The following is a 16068-nucleotide window of genomic DNA, read 5'->3' as shown; positions in this document are numbered from 1 at the left end:
GAAAGCACATGTCAAACAGTTCATGTCATATCTCGTTAATTCAAGTCAATGCTCTTATCCTATCCATATGGTATATCCTCCCAATGCCTATATACATACTATATAATACCCATCCAGAAACGCCAACAGCGCACAAGTACACGCAAGATCTACTCCTTGCTACCAGACCGTTTAGAAATGCACGCTTCGCTTCTTCTTGATCTTCTTCTTCTTGTCCTCCTCCTTCCGGCCGCTAAAGAAGCCGCTCACACTCGCCGCCGCAGGGCCAGCGTAGGGCGCTCCTGACAAGAGACCTCCAAGGCCCTGGCGCTTCCTGCCATCTCCGCTGGGGCCTGGCTGGGCGTGTTGCGGCGGCGGCGCAAAGTAGTTTGGCTGAGGTGGGCTGTTGGGAGTAGGTCCAACGCTATTGGGTCTCGGAGGCAGACCAGGTGATCCCGATGGAACATTCAGGGCTCCGGAGGCAAACTGAGGTCGTGGAGGCAACCGTGGTGACGTGTTGGTCGGGCTCGTCTGGTTTCCAAAGTCCTGACCGTCCATGCCGTACTCACGACGCAAGCGCTCAGTTTCCTTGTCGATTTCTGCCTCTCGCCTCCGCCGTTCCTTTTCCTCATCCTCAAGCATCTTCTGAATCCTCTTGCGTTCATTCTCTTCTTGCTGCTCACGTTCCCGAGTCTGTCGCTCTTCCTCGGCCACCATGGCCTTCAGTCTCTGTGTTTCAGCATCAATCTCGGCTTGACGTTGGGCGTCGTTGTTGGGCGCCTGTGTTCTGGGCGGCGATGACGGACGGTTGTTGCCAATAGCACCGGACATGGATGGGCCAGCTGGAGGTCGGGAATTCTGGCGCCGTCGGCCGCCCGAGGAAGCAGACAGGTTGAATGGATCATGGCGCGGGTTAAGGTAGAGATCTCGAATAGTCTCAGCGCTCATGAGGAGGGCAATCTCAAGGCCCCTACGATCCTCAATCTCAACACGCGCCATGTTAGGCTCGTAGAGGGTCAAGGTCGAGTCGTGCTTCGCCCGGAAGAAAGCAACAGTGATATCAGGTTCCTTGCTCTTCTTTCCACCCACGCTCTTTCCAGTCATATAACATGTCATATCCTTGCTCAAGCGGCCATCGCGCTTCCAGCGAAAGACAATCTTTGGGACCAGCTCCGAAATGGCCGTCCGGTCTGCATCCTGGTCAATCTGGCTGGCACTGGGCAGCTTGAATGACCTCTCTGGAAGCTCAAACTCCCATTGGTTTGATTTTCCCCAACTCCCTTGGTTCTGTTTCACTGGGACAGCCTGGTCGGGGTTGTACAGCGAGATGGAAAAGTTATCGGGGGTGACGGGGGTCTGAGGCGGCGGGTTCCCGTTCTGGGCGCGGACTTCGGCTGCTGACAGCGTGGGCTGGACCCAGTCAGGCTTGAGGAGGACTTCGGCGTAGAGCACCGACGAGTTTAAGGAATCGAGCAGGCCGATGGCGTACTGTCCGGAGGCATCGCTCGGCGAGGGCCGCTTGAGGAGATACTCGGGCGCGGGGTCGGATCCGTTCTGTGTGAAGTAGAGAAGGGTGTTGAGGGGGTTCTCGGATGAGGGCTTGAATCGATATGTCGGAAGGTTTTCGTCAAGCATGTTGCCGACTATGTCCTGTAATCAGGAACTCGGTTGAAATCGATTCGTGTGGTTAGAGTTGGGCGCAGGGTTCTGGGCGGTTACAAAGCTCTGTATAGGATGACGTATGCTGCGGTACACGGATACGCAGAACAGATGAGAATGAGCGAGTGGATGTCTCAGTGATGGATGTTTAGAGAAATAGAAACGAAAAAGAATCGCAGCTGATGGGATGTTTGAAGATTTAAAAAAGTGAAGCAGGCTGGCTGGAGGGCGGGGCAGAACAGGACAGGACAAGGCGTTCTCCAAGTCCTAAGCTGATGAATGCTTGGCTTGGCACACCACGAGGACACAGGCTGCAGCAGATGGTGCTTTGAGGTCACCTGGCTTTACAAAGGAGGGCTGTCGAACAAACTTGGAAATGGAATAAACCAAATAAATCTATAGAGCTCTTCCTCTTCATCTATAGATCACTCTTCAAGATCCTCTTCCTCTATATACTCCCCCGTTATAGCCCGTTCGCAGGTGCGAGATGCCCCGTCCGTCCCGCCAACGTCATGAACGTGCGCGTGAAGCTACGCCACACTCGGCCCGTAAATGGGGCTGTGCATCGTGCCTGTCCTGGGCGGCTCGCCATTCGTTGCTATTCCCGTCCATGATCCCTGTCGCTCGCTGTGGCTAGGACGCGCCTCAGAAATGCGAAGTCGGCTTTGAACTGTCCGAAGGGGAAAGCCTCCAAGTGATCGTCCGGCTCTTGCGACGAGCCAGCCAGAGACTGACGAGGACCTTCCAGACGGACTCTGTTAAGAGAAACGAGTCCGTCCGTGGCAAACGAGTAACGCGCGTCAAGATTATCGTGAGCCTCACTATCCGCGTCAGCCAGCTGAGCTCAGCTGCTACATGTAGCTGAGGCATTTCAATGCAACGTCCATGGCTTGTACATGACCCTTGTGCGAAGAACATCTTTCTTTTCTCTATTCGTCTTCCTTCTAGAGAAATCAACATGCAGAATCAACATCAGGCTCGCACTCTATCCATGCTGTCTTATGATGCAGAACCCCCAATGCTGGAAAGAAACACGTCTCTGAACGTGCTGAGACTTTGCCGACCCAGAAAAACACCCGCCCCGTCCCAAGAACGCCATTTATCCAATGCAAAACCCGAACCCATGTATCATGCCTTCTCATGCCATCTCTAACAGAGCTTGTTCGAAATACCCCCTCATGTATCTTTTCCCGTCATCGCTACGTTCCGAGGCGTACACTGATTCCCTCTCTTGGCGTCGGTTCACCCATTTCCTCGACTCCCCCATGGACACTTGACTTGGCCGCAGAGAACGTGGCGGTCGCCAAGTCCTCCGTGTCTGGCGCAGCTTCATTCCTTCGTCTCCAAGTTTCGAAGGCCAGGTCCCTTGTTGCCTGTGCCTTGCGCCGAGTCATTGTTGTTTTGTGCGTACTCGAAGATCGTCCTCCGTTCACGGAGCGCCAGTCAAGCGGGGGTTCATGAGCACCTTCAGCCTCCCGTCCACCTCATCAACTCATATCGCGGCATACCGCTATCTCGTCCCTTGTCGTTGTCTTCGTATCTGGGGTATCAATGTACAATGGATGTTTCGTTTCTAGACGTCTCTTCATCCAAGAGCATAAGCGTGTGGGCTAAGTAATCGCAAGCCGGCATGCTAGGCAGGCGGCACGCGACTTGCCGCATTCTCTTCCTCGTCAGAAGGGGGCGGGCCCTGACGTCGTCTTCGTCTTCGTTGTCGGTCTTGTGGCCTTGGCCTACAGCATGGGTACCAGCAGCATACGAAGCAAGCGACAATGAGACCGATAGCTAGGCCGATAAGAAAGCCGCGCATGATTTTCTCGCCATTTGATCCTCCTTTGGCGATGCCCATGAACTTATCACGGAACAGGTCGTTTGCGAATGAATCCGTAGGAACGAGACTGCCCGTTGTCCCCGCCGTTGAGGAAGAGTCCTCCTCAGGTGATGAGGAGTGCTCGCCTCGGGAAAGAAGCAGTAACATCGGTGAAGCGGGCATGGCGCCTAATAACGTGGAGCGGCAAGCAATGCTAGCCACCGACCGAGCTCAAAAAGGGAGCAGACGACTCGAGTTGGCGAGTAAGGTTAATAATTCTTTGTTCCTTAACTGATCGTAAGAACCCAAAGAAAGATAGGTTGCGAGAATCGCGGGGAACAATTGAGCGGGAGGCGTTCGGATGGTCCGGCCGATCCGAGGATGACCGGAGCGGCGACGGACTTTGAGATGGTGGTCTGGGGATCGGCAACAGGCGCAAACGAGAGTCCGCCTTACTCGGGTTTGGCCTTATTCGGAAGCTCGAGAGGAAGGTAGATAGCGGAATGAAAAATAAGGTAACAACACCAGAAAATGCGACGATGAAGCAGTCTCAGGCAGTACCAGCCACTCTCAATGTCGACACCGAAACACCACCGACACTCCGGCGCAACACGGCTGTCAGCACAGCACAGGAACAAGACGAGCGCAGATGCGGCAGCGGCAACAAACTTCTCGACACGTAGACGTTGGCGGCGACCTCATCCCGCAAGACAGAATATGCAAGACGAAGAGTGACACCTAATCTGTCAATAAAGGAAGCTGTAAGAGAAAAAAGGAAAAATCCGAGAGGTTGAAAAGTGGACAGACTACAATGGGGGTTGGGATTTTGTTGGCGAGGAAGAAAATGGGTGGAGGATCAAACCTCCCGCTAAAACGCTCAAGCAATCCAAGCAAGCAAGCATTGAATTCAGAGAGGCCCCTCACTGTTCCCATCCTCCTTCCCCAAAGAACCACCCAGTGAAGGGGAATCCTTGACCATGGGCAGGGAACAGCCATCCGGGGCCTGTGTTCCGTCTCGTCTCTTCCACTCTGCTTCTCCTTCTGTCTCTGTTCCCCCTCTCCCTTGAGCCTGACTCTCTCTCCCTCCACGTTATGCTCACTCGTTTTGCCCCCCTCCCCTCTCTTGCTCCACGCCACGCCCGCCCGATCAGCGCGGGTGCCAAGACGAATCCCCAAGTTGCCAAGGCCACGACATGCGCTTCGCCGTGTCACCGTCGGGGGGTTGATGCAAATGCGTTGGCGCGAACGAGCTGCAAATAAGGAAGGAATCCTGTGGCTGAGGTTAAGTTATAGATGAACAGCTGTCGAGGGCGTTAAAGCTGCCATTCAGAATCACCGCTTCACCTCCAGACGCTCGAATTCGAAAATGGCGTCTTCATTTTTCCCTTTACTAACTTAAATCCCCGCCCCCGGTCTTCCGACCCTCTACCACGTCACAGTGGGTGGCCTGCAAATTGCGGGCTTTTGGGTCGATGGTTGGTCGTCAGTGTCGTGGCGGTGCCTCCCCCGCAGCCGGAGACCGCGGGGTGGCTGATAGAGTTGCGACGGCGTCAGGGGAGAAGCGCGGGTGGGCTGGGCGACAAGTCTCCGTCGGCTAAATGACTCGGCCTCAACCATTCAAGCAGAGTCGTCTGACGAAGACATTGTTTTTGACTGGTGATGGGAACCCGGAACTGGGAATGGGTATTCACCTCAGATGTGCCCATGAAACCAATCCAGATACATTCCGCGCATCATTTGGTTGTCTACGACACGGACCCCGGTTAAATGCAGTTTGAAGCAACATGATAAGCTTAATTGAGCGCTTGTATCATCCAGGCTTTATTTCCAGCGGATTCGCAAGCTTATTTGTCCGACATTCATGGGCATTGAGGCATCACACAGGCCGTTGAAGAGTGCCTCAAAACTCGAAGCAGCAACAAAGGACGTATTTCACTCCAGAGCAGCATTACACCACAAGCAAGTTAAATCTTAAGATCCAATACCGGGACAATGCATCAAAAGACATCGGGTCCGCGCAATTTAGCACGGCCAAATGGATGCGAAGTTGCGTTTAGATTAACCATACGGCTTGATGTTCATCTATTCGGGCTACAACGCTCATTATCCACGAATGCCCAGCATTGAAGCATAGAGATTATCTCTGTCCAATGGGCAGGTTAGAATCACATATGTAACAAGGCTACGTGCAGGAGAGCCGCTCTAGATCAAACGGAAGGATGCGCCTTCCCATCACGCTTTCCAATCTAGGGAGAATCTGGTAATCCCCTTTGCGAATGTACACGTGACACTGACTCCCTCTTTTACAAATGAACTCGTTTCTTTTGCATTGTTTGCTTCTAAATCTAATTTATACCCGACTGTCAAACGTTGATCCTTTCCAGCTGTTGCCGTGTTCTATCTCTGTCTTGCCCTTTACCCCAGGTTGACCGTACAGTGCTCGTGCCAGGTCTGTCTCTCCGCCTTGTCTACTTTGGCTGTTTTCTCGCACCTCTTCGATCACTCGAACTTCTGTGTCCTTTCGGATACCATCACCAGGAAGGTACTCGTCGCTGCTGGCACCCTCTGTGATGATGGGATACTGGGAGAATGCATCACCCTTCTTCCGCAACGTGCCCGTCCCTGTCGTATTATCGGTATTTATATCGTCCAATCGAATCGAGCCCGGTAGAGGATTCGTCGGCCGCTTCGAAGATCCATACTTGCCGGAGAAACCCTTGGATATTTGCGACATGTATGATCCAAGAATGGGCGACAGCTGACGTCTAATAAATGGGAAAATCATGGGCAGGTTCGTTGTCACGACTGCCACAAACGTTTCTCGCACAGCCCAGGAACCAGCCTGCTGAGCGCCCGTCAATGGGTTCTGAGTTGCCAGTTAGCGGCATTCAAGAAGCTCGAGGGACAAGGCAAGTCATACCGTCACGATCAAAACACAGCGCAGAATTCCAGCTGCAGTAACAAAGATGCCACCAGAAAAGAGCGTGATCAGTCCAATCTTTTTAGGCATTGGAAGCCGTGCTGACCAGAGCATCGGTACTGGAATCGACAGCAGGTATAAGTCGGTCGCCGCATTGAGCACAACTGTCACGAAGATATCGATGTTGGAAATCGCTGGCTGGCAGTAATCTAATAACGGTCAGTGAACTGAACTCTCTAGAGCAAAGACGGCACGTACTCCCAGGATCGGGGTAAATCTGCCAGTTCTTGTGGAACGGCTGACATCCCAGCAGGATGGACAACAGGACTGTGACCCAAGTCACAAAGATGAGCCCGAAGCCAATAAAGATCCTCGGGCGATAGTTATCCAGACCCTCGGTGAGTCGCAGATAGAAACTGCACATGGCCGCTTTGAGGACCCAAAGCAGAAATGTGTAGGTTGACCATCCTGCAATCTGTGTCTTGGACCCGTTGACTCGCAGCCTATACTCTTCGCTACCCGGATCAAGAGCTTTTCTTTGTTCATCCGTCATGCCATTGTTGGCTAACCCATGCCAGAAAGCCCCAACGGAATATGCGAGTGCCGTTTCTATCGAATATGCGATCTAGATGCCGACCATGTTAGACAACAATGAGACATTGGGAAGCAAGGCGGGGGTCTCGTACCGCGGCTACGACCATGAGATAGTCATCTGCCTCGAGTCTCCGAAATCCCACAGCAGAGACCCGAGCATACGTCCGAAGGATGATGAAGCCCAGGCCAATACCCAACAGCGTGAACGCCTCAGTCGTGAAGCTATCCATCTTCGAGAAACGGATGGCAGAGTCACACCCAGAGCGGAACGAGAGAAACGGAGCAACCTGTCAACATGGGGGAAGGAAGAGGGTGCTTAAAGAAGAGAAATGCTTGGCAATATCCAGGTTCATGGATAAACTGCTGCAAGTTTGCCAGCCGAAACTCCACAAGTAAGAGGAACTCAACTTAGCGTCGGTGCCATATCCTTGGATATTTCACGCCAAAACACTCCGGTAGATGTCCCTGTTCTTAGATAAGTGAGTTGTGGAGTGTGCCGGCCATCCGTTTCAGGACCGCGAGCTGATCAATTCATCCCTAATTCTAGCTCCTTTTCTAGTCCATCTAGAGCGAAAGCGAAACCTTCACAGAGATGTCACCAAGGGCCTGGAGCTATGAGGAGGACGTGGCCGGCCAGGATAGCCCTGACTGACTAGCGTTTCCCCATGTGTTTGGGGGAATGATACTAGCTCTCACCTCTCACCAGTGGTCTCTCAGTTGAATGACTGACTTTTACGCGGAAACATCCTCCGCCCTCGGTCATTTGTGTCTCACTGGAGCCTATCCTCAATTTTCACTCTCTTTCCATGATCTGAGCCGCACCATGTTGCCGATCCGCTAATGCCCCGGGCCGTTACGCCCCTTTTTGAACAAAGTTTTTCATAACCATTGGCGAACCAAGTGACTGATCACAGATCAACATGAAGATCAGTGACCACCATCCAGGAGTACGGCAGGGGTTCCTGAGAAGGGTGCGGAATCAGAGCGCACTCTTTCATGCAGAGCATGTGCCTGACTAGGGTTCTAGATAACAGCCTAACAACCACTGGCTTGCTTCTCGCAGAAGGCTAACGTCAGGAGTCAAAAACCCGACTGGATGAAAACCCGAGGGGCTTCAGCCAGCATGGATGGTAGCGATGATTCAAGACTTGTCATCACTAACGGGGACATCGAGTCCTCTTGGTATTCCTCATTCGTCTCGTTAGTGCTCGATTTGTCAGGATCAGGGCCCGGCTATCTCCCTTCGAGGTCGCATTTGATTGTCGAGGCTGGAGACAGGGTCACCGGTTCCTGGCTAGGCGTTTCCTCGACAGGTGAGGCATGGAGCCTACGAAGACTACCGACAACACAGGCCTCAGCATGGTAAGCGCTGGTCTCATGTGGGGATGGAAGGGCCGCCCTGATAGCCGTCCGTTCCAGCGTCACATTGGCCTGGAGGTGGCTGCATACTGCAAGCTGCAGGTGAGCGAGGTCTAGAAGTGGCTGAAGCGCCGCCCAAGCAAGCATTCCAACCCACCTTTGGGTCCTCCTCTCACGGGAGAAAGGAGAGTGTGAGGAGTTGACCTGTTAGATGCTGGCTGACCGTGGCTAGACCTTGACATTATCACATTTCTGGCTCCCCTTTTACGACTGATGATTACGCAGCCGACGTTGAACCGTTTCCAGGCCTAAAACAAGGGATGGCCTAAGAAGAGACGGCGTCTGACAACGCCCTTACCAATGGCTTCTAGCGCGAGAAGTGGTCCTGACGCGTTACTCATGTTCAACTTCAGTTGATGCTGGAGATGAGTTGAGCTCGAGTCCACGTCATGTCCAAGACTTGACATGGCTCAGGGTCCAGGATCAAGGTGCTGCCAGAAGCGAGAGTGGCTTTTGTCAACAAGAGCAAACAAGCTTTGGCGCTGCATATACTGATACATTGCAAGGATGAGATTGTGTCAGTTGCGTCCTTTTTAGAGACATGCCCTGCAAAGATCTCTCCTATATGTCTGCGATTCCTTGCCATTGGCGACAGACCAAGCATCAGGATCGTCACTCAATGCAACACAAACGACGCCGTCTGCGGGGCCTCGCCAAAACACCACAGACAATATTGCTCCATCCTACCCTTGCAGGACCCGTCAGTGCCGTCGCGGGATTCCTACCCGCGGGTGGAGTCGCGATGTTCTCATCATTTCCAGGTCCCAAGCGGCTCTCGTCTGGATTCTAAACTGAAGAGGGTTCAGTCCCACATCTAGATGTTTGATAAGAACCCAGCTGATTGCGACGGGCATTCAAATAGGTATCGCATCATCCCTCGCTTAATCCAGTTTGTTCAGCCTCAGCGCGTTAGCCAGGGGGCCGGCACACTAACGGTAGTGTCAACGGCGAGTCGAGGGCTCCGTCTCAAGGGACGCTACCGGGGACGGTAGCTCGGGTTCCGTCCGCCGGAGTGTTTGGAACCCCTGTCTCATCCGGGCTATCGTTCCTGGCTGGAGAAACATACTTGGCACTATCGAGCTGGCACTCTGGGGTGTCGCACTCTGTCGTCGTATCGGAGGACGGATGCATGGTGCTGGAAGCCCACGCATTCAGGGCAGGGCATGCATAGCACTGCTATGGGAGGAGCTAACAATTGGGGGTCTCTCTTTCCCCCTCTCTTTTTAAAGATTGATCTGGTCCTTGCTCTGAGGCTGATGTGACCCTGAGTTCTTTTCCTACCTCTTCGAAGGAATTCGCCTTGACCCGAGCGATCAGCAATGGAGACTCTTGATTTTGTTGTGATAGGCGCCGGTAAGCACGACAACTACTGCTCGACTCCAAGTCAGTCCAAGAATCGTCAGCTAATTCGTCTCCAGGCTGGGCCGGTTTGGCCTCGGCGAAGACTCGCCATCAGCTGCATCCTGAGGAATCGCTTGCGGTACTCGACTCAAATGCCACGATTGGTGGCACTTGGTCGAAGCAGCGTCTCTATCCCGGTCTCAAGAGCAACAACATGCTCGGAACATACGAGTATCCTGACTTTCCCATGGACTCGGAAACGTTTGGGGTTCTGCCAGGCCAGCACATCCCTGGCAACGTGATCCATGAGTATCTCACCAAGTACGCCCAGAACTTTGACATCTTTGACAAGATCCGGTTCGAGCACAAGGTGGAGTCAGCCGAGCATCAGGAGGATGGCGGCTGGATCTTGACGGTGCGGGATGTCAAGGCTGGTCGAGACGTTCAGTTGTTTGCCAAGAAGCTGGTTGTCGCCTCGGGTCTCACATCACAGGCTTTTCTGCCACATTTTGAGGGTGAAGAGAAGTTTGGCGCTCCCATCTTCCACGGCAAGGACTTTGTTAATCACGCGGATACGCTTCAGACTGCCAAGTCGGTGACAGTGTTTGGTGGTACAAAGACGGCATGGGATCTCGTGTATCAGTATGCCACCAAGGGGGTTGAGGTGAACTGGGTCATCCGCGGTAAGTATTGGCAACACCAGGTTGGTCACGGTACAACAACTAACAGGTTTAGAATCTGGTCATGGCCCCGTCTGGATGGCTCCTCCATATGTGACGCCTCTCAAGAAGTGGCTCGAAAAGCTTGCTCACACTCGCATGCTGACGTGGTTCAGCCCATGTAGCTGGGGCGCCGCAGACGGCTATACCAAGACTCGCAACTTCTACCACGGCAGCTATGTCGGACGCGGTATCGTCAACAAGTTCTGGGACATCCTGGCGGGCGATGTCATGACGCTGAACCAGTACGACGCACACCCGGAGACGGCCAAGCTCAAGCCCTGGAGCCAGGCCATGTTTGTGGCGTCGAGCTTGTCCATCCTCAACTACGAAACTCCCTTCTTCGACCTGGTCAAGGACGGCAAGGTCAAGGTGCACATTGCAGACATCACCAGCCTATCAGAGCGGACAGTGCATCTGTCGGACGGTACGGCACTGCAGTCAGATGTCCTGTGCTGTTCGACAGGTTGGAAGCACGTTCCGCCTATCAAGTTCCTCCCTGAGGGCATATCAGAGGAGCTTGGCATCCCTCACACTCCTTCTCCCGAGTCATTCCCTCCCAAGTCGCTCGTGGACCAGATTGACGAGGAGATTATGGAGCAGTTCCCCCGTCTCAAGGACCAGCCTGTGCAAAACGCCAAGTACGAACCGCTACTAAAGAACAAGGGCGTCTCTAGCAACGATGCTATTACCCCTGAGACGTCTCTGACACCATACACGCTATACCACTTCATTGCGCCTCCGTCATCCCGCTTCCTCGCCACACGAGATGTCGCCTTTACCGGTATATTGATGAACTTTACTGTGTCCATGATTGCGCACGCGCAGTCCCTCTGGATCAACGCCTACTTTGATGACAAGATCCCATCCCTGCCTCGTGAGCCGACACCTGACGCTCTCACCAAGTTCCAGCACGAGGCAGTGCTACACAGCCGGTTCTGCAAGTGGCGATATCCGGCTGGTTACGGACACAAGTTCCCAGACTTTGTGTTTGACGTAGTGCCGTACCTGGACCTGTTGCTGGGTGATATGGAACTCCCCATCTACCGCAAGAATGGCATGGCGGCAGAGGCAACAGATCCATATGGCCCAGAGGACTATCGGACATTGGTGGATGAGTGGAAGGAGAAGCAGGCTAAGACAGAGGCTTGAGCTGAGGTGAAGATGTAATATCCGAGTAGCTATCGGAATGTTGTACGAGATACCTAGGGACTGATGAATATACCTAACCCTTTTCTATTATTCCAATGCATTTACTGCAACCATTAACGGTGTTTCGAATATCTAGCCATTACTCGTGATGATCTCTACAGTGGCCTATCAACATATTGGGATGCATGGTTCTTGTACAGTGTAGGAACACCAGACGCCATGATACCTGCCAACTCATGTATAATATAACAGATATTTAAATCTTAGCGCAAAATATAATCTAGCATGTTCATATTGCCATGTCCTCTGCAAATCCCATCTTCTGCCTGACACCTTTTAGGCAGCCGCCAGGCCTTGAACTCCAGGGTGGACCCTTAGCGCTCCAACTTGCAGGGTTAGCTAGACTCATATAAGTCGTCTTACTCTCAACGCCAATATCCTTTCTCACCTCAAATCACAACCTCATTCACCATCTAAACTCTTTACTCTTCGCCATGACGCAAGAAGTTGAAATGACAACGGGTTCTACTTGCCAGACGCGGAGCTCGACCCGTCGTCAGCAACTCACACCACCAACCACCACTGCAAGCTCAGAACATGCACCAGATACTTCCTCTGACAAGCCGCCCATTGAGTGGCTATCTTCAGTTCTTACACACTCTACGCGTGTTCTACGCAACCAGCGTGATCCTGTCATGGTCAAGCGCACCTGGCTCTCATCACACACCGTGCCTCTCCCTCAGGGGACAGCGACTTACTCCCTCAACCCCGTGGACGCAACCTTTATCTTTGCCCAAGAACAAGCCGGAACCGCCGTTTGTGTATCACCAGATGGTGTTCTCCTGACATGTTCACACTGCGTTGCCGAGTCCGCCTCAGAACTCACCCAAAACCCCAACCACATGCTTCTCTCCTCCAAAGGCGCTATAGTATCAGCTCGAGTAATGGCCTGGGATCCAACACGGGACCTCGCCCTCCTCATGATCACAGAAGCCGAACTCCCCCACAGACCCTTCCCCTACGTGCATCTCGCCGCGGCCTCTCCAAAGGCACACACCCGGCTCATATGCGTGGGCCACCCAGGCTCCGAGGATCTCGAGGCGGAGCGTCGTGGCGTGCCGACAGAGTACGACACACTGGTCCTCAGCGAGGGCAAGTTCCACGGTCTAGCCGCAGGCCAGGATCCGCAGAATAATAGTGATATGGGCGCTCTGAAGCACTCGTGCTGGACATACTGGGGTCACAGCGGCGCGGGACTGTTTGACCGGAGGACGGGGGCGTTGGTAGGACTTCACTCGAGTTGGGATGAAGACACTGGCATGAGGAGGGGGGTTCCATTTGAAGCTGTCTCGGCCTTTCTGGAGGAGTTTGATGGGAGGGGGGGTCAAGGCATGGGTGAAGGATGGAAGTGGTTTGTGAGGGAGGAGAGTTGAGAGAACAGGTGTACAATAATGTGCTGCAGAGAGTATGCACGATTAGACAGACATGAACGAATAGACAATGAAGGACATGAACACCTGTATCAACCTCGTCATCAGATAAGAGCTCTGTATCTACGTAGACATGAGTCTGTCTGCCTCCAGTTCAACAACACTAACAGCAACAACAGCAGCATCCAACTTGTGAACCGCCAACTCCAAAATAGTCAACATGCCTGCCTATGCCTTCCTCCATGCACCCTTTCCATCCACAATCCATGCCATCAAATGCCAGGGCTCTCCCATATCTGCTTCTGCAATGCTCGTCCAAACATACAATTCCCTCAAAAAGATTCCAACACTTTTCTCCCCCTTCTCCTCTCTCGATTAACAGCTCCTTCCTCCCTGTTAGTGATGAATTAAGTTACATATCCCCCCATGATAAAAGAGGCGCCGACGTGCGTTGGCCGCCATTTGTTGTTGCTGCAGAACGACCCTCAAAAAACCCCTGCCGACTTTTCAAACGCCGTAACCCGCAATGTCCCGATGATGAGCTGGTGAATACAGTACATGCTGTAGGTGGATGGACGGGACGGGACTTGTTTTGGTGCTTCCCTCACCCCGTCTCCCCGTCCTTCTCCACTGAGCAACGGGGACATGCTCTCTGAGAAACCCCTCGAGATCCCTTGAACCATGGAGGTACATAGTAGAGAGACCTTGTGGGGAAGCCATCAAGCCCCGGTGCTCGTATACGACCTTCTACCCCTGTCGTCGAGTCCCGCCAGAGACTCAGTCCTGTTGGGACCTGAACCTCAACCTCTCTCGCCAACTTCTTCCATGTCAACCCTGCTCTTCAAACAAAACCTCCTCTTTTAATCGCCGAACCATGTCCAAGATGCACTTCAGCTCATGCCAAATCAGGTTGGCCAAAACGGCTTCTACCGCCCTGCCCCATAAATAGTCTGTCGTTTGTGTTTCAGGTTCGGCAACTCAGCTCAGCCCAGCCCAGCCCAGATGGATGCCGACCCCACTGAAACAAACATCGTCAAACCCGACGTCATGCACAACGACGGCTCCAGCTGGGCCAGTCCGCCGAGTCTTGCTTGGCCGGCCTGTCCCACTCCAAGCCCAGCCAAACATAGACGCATACCCCAGCACCAGGCCAGGCGCAGACAGCCTTGTCGTTGTAGCTTGGCTCGTGTCGCCCCTGCAGCCCTGACGTGCAGCGTGCCTGTCTGCAACGGACCTCAGAGAGACTTGGTTTCGGTAGCCGCCTGCCCCGCCTGACACCACCATCCTCGACGTCGCAGAAGTCCTCAGAGCATGACCCAACAGTTCGCAGGTCGACAGTTTAGATAATGCCCCCTGGGGGGTCGTACCCTGTTGCTGCCCCTCTTGAAGCGTTGCCCAAGCCTGCACTTCCTGGTTCTCCGTCCACCGGCGCCGTTGTCGTCTTCCGTAGCATAAACATGGGTTTCTTGCCTTCTTTGTCCAGCTGTTTGAATAGGATCAAGGGTTTCTCCTCCAGCCCAAGGCAGCGTTCCTGATCTCCATAGACAATGTATAGAGCATACTGGTCCCAAGGAGCATTGATCTGATATTTCTTGAGCGCTGCCGGAAGAACTTTGTAGCACGGATCTTCCATGCTAACGCGGAACGACTTGAATATCTCGACCGAGGCGTTGCTTTGGCTAGGCGTGTCGGGTACCGGGGTTTCTCGTCGTCGGGGAGCTCCTTGAGGAGCCTTATCGCGGGAAGTATACACAGCATTGGCGTGACCGTCATCGTTAAAGGTGGTTCGTGTCGAGGGTGTCGGGGCGTCTCCTCGATAGGATCGAGACCCAAGAGTTGTGCCGGACATGTGGTTCTGGGGAGACGTCGGAGATGGCATGTTGGGTGAGGGATACGAAGGGGACGATGCGCTCTGGCCTCCTCCATTCATAGCTGCAAGGTGTGAAGACGATAGGACGGCCCGCTCCGCAGCGTTTGCAGGATCCAATGTCGTCTCGGCTATTGACCTCTCGTGCGTGGGCTGGGTGGGCGACGAGTTCTTGGGCGTTGCCCCGATCATGATCTTGCGGGTTGAGTATTGTCGCTTGACGGCACTTCCCGGTTGACTCGGGCCTGGGGGTGGTGTCGGCGCCGGGGGTGAGAGGGTCGCCTCATAGCCGTAGGCCGCCTGGTTGTTGCCGCTCAGGTTGGGAAGTGGTTGCTGGGCATCCTTGACTAGGCGCAAGGCGGGGAGCATGTCCTCCCGCAGCCGCCTAAAGTCCTCGGTGATTCGTCGCAGGTCCTGCTCGAGGAGGATCATGCGTTCATCGCGCAGCCGGAACTGTTCGACTAGGTGTTTGATGTCCTTGAGCGTCGCAGTTGCATATTGCGCTTCGGCGTCGGCAGCTACAGGGATTCCCGGTCAGGATCACGTCAGTCCACTCGAGAGGGGGGAGGAGGTAACGTACACAGGGGTAGGTAGTGGTCGCTCTCAATGGGCACGTCTTGAGCCTTTTTCACGTCGTAGACGCTCTTGAGGATGGTCAGGCGATGACCTACACTGGCAATGCCCATGCTCTTGAGGTCGTCATGCTGTAGCGCAACAAGGGCCTCGCCGACAATCTCGTTTTCTACACACAAAGTGTCAGCTGCTGTTGTGTCCTTTTCAATGTCCGCAGGGCCTCGAGCCGAGTAAGTGGCATAGACCATGCTTCGTGGGGAACGCACCTATAAAGCGATCGGCATACTGCTGGAGGCCAATTGTGCCGATGAAATCAGCACACTCATCCACGGTCCACTCGGTGATGATGGTCTCTGGGAGGCGGTCGGCACTGCTGCGGTGGCCGTAGGTGGTGGGAGTGTGCTCAGCCGACGTAGAGAGCTCCGAATCTATGGGCGAGGCCTCGGAGTTGGTGATGGGGGAGTGGTCGCCCATGCTTCGCTCGTACTCGTCGTCGGCGTCGGACTCGGCGTAAGCTGTGCCACCGTCGAAGCTCATCATCTTGACGACCAAGGGGGAGCAGGCGGCAGTATCAGAGGTGGAGGCTTAGGTCGGGCGACGATGGT

At 53.9% G+C, this 16068-nt stretch overlaps 5 protein-coding genes across 5 annotated transcripts; 2 read left to right on the top strand and 3 right to left on the bottom strand.

Annotated features, from left to right (window-relative positions):
* Window positions 1–171: 171 nt before the first annotated feature.
* On the bottom strand, window positions 172–1614 carry LRP88_00999 (uncharacterized protein; the record flags this gene model as incomplete). The annotated part of the gene is made up of 1 exon (XM_083237700.1): window positions 172–1614. The coding sequence occupies one exon, from the start codon at window positions 1612–1614 to the stop codon at window positions 172–174; it is 1443 nt and encodes a 480-aa protein (XP_083106205.1).
* A 4184-nt stretch (window positions 1615–5798) lies between these two features.
* On the bottom strand, window positions 5799–7192 carry LRP88_00998 (uncharacterized protein; the record flags this gene model as incomplete). Its single annotated transcript, XM_083237699.1, has 4 exons — window positions 5799–6314; window positions 6369–6577; window positions 6627–6993; window positions 7055–7192. The coding sequence occupies 4 exons, from the start codon at window positions 7190–7192 to the stop codon at window positions 5799–5801; spliced, it is 1230 nt and encodes a 409-aa protein (XP_083106204.1).
* A 2508-nt stretch (window positions 7193–9700) lies between these two features.
* On the top strand, window positions 9701–11593 carry LRP88_00997 (uncharacterized protein; the record flags this gene model as incomplete). The annotated part of the gene is made up of 3 exons (XM_083237698.1): window positions 9701–9734; window positions 9800–10405; window positions 10458–11593. 3 exons carry the CDS (start codon window positions 9701–9703, stop codon window positions 11591–11593), a joined length of 1776 nt encoding a protein of 591 aa, XP_083106203.1.
* Window positions 11594–12105: 512 nt separating this feature from the next.
* On the top strand, window positions 12106–13026 carry LRP88_00996 (trypsin-like cysteine/serine peptidase domain-containing protein; the record flags this gene model as incomplete). Its single annotated transcript, XM_083237697.1, has 1 exon — window positions 12106–13026. The coding sequence occupies one exon, from the start codon at window positions 12106–12108 to the stop codon at window positions 13024–13026; it is 921 nt and encodes a 306-aa protein (XP_083106202.1).
* Window positions 13027–14362: 1336 nt separating this feature from the next.
* Window positions 14363–16003, bottom strand: LRP88_00995 (uncharacterized protein; the record flags this gene model as incomplete). The annotated part of the gene is made up of 3 exons (XM_083237696.1): window positions 14363–15408; window positions 15471–15632; window positions 15730–16003. The coding sequence occupies 3 exons, from the start codon at window positions 16001–16003 to the stop codon at window positions 14363–14365; spliced, it is 1482 nt and encodes a 493-aa protein (XP_083106201.1).
* Window positions 16004–16068: the final 65 nt, after the last annotated feature.

This window comes from Fusarium phalaenopsidis, assembly GCF_050370095.1.
Source record: "Fusarium phalaenopsidis strain FUZ10S chromosome Unknown contig_32278, whole genome shotgun sequence".
Classification (NCBI taxonomy): Eukaryota; Fungi; Ascomycota; class Sordariomycetes; order Hypocreales; family Nectriaceae; genus Fusarium; species Fusarium phalaenopsidis.
The sequence above is the reverse complement of the archived record's forward strand: the minus strand, read 5'-3'. Positions and strand labels throughout refer to the sequence as shown.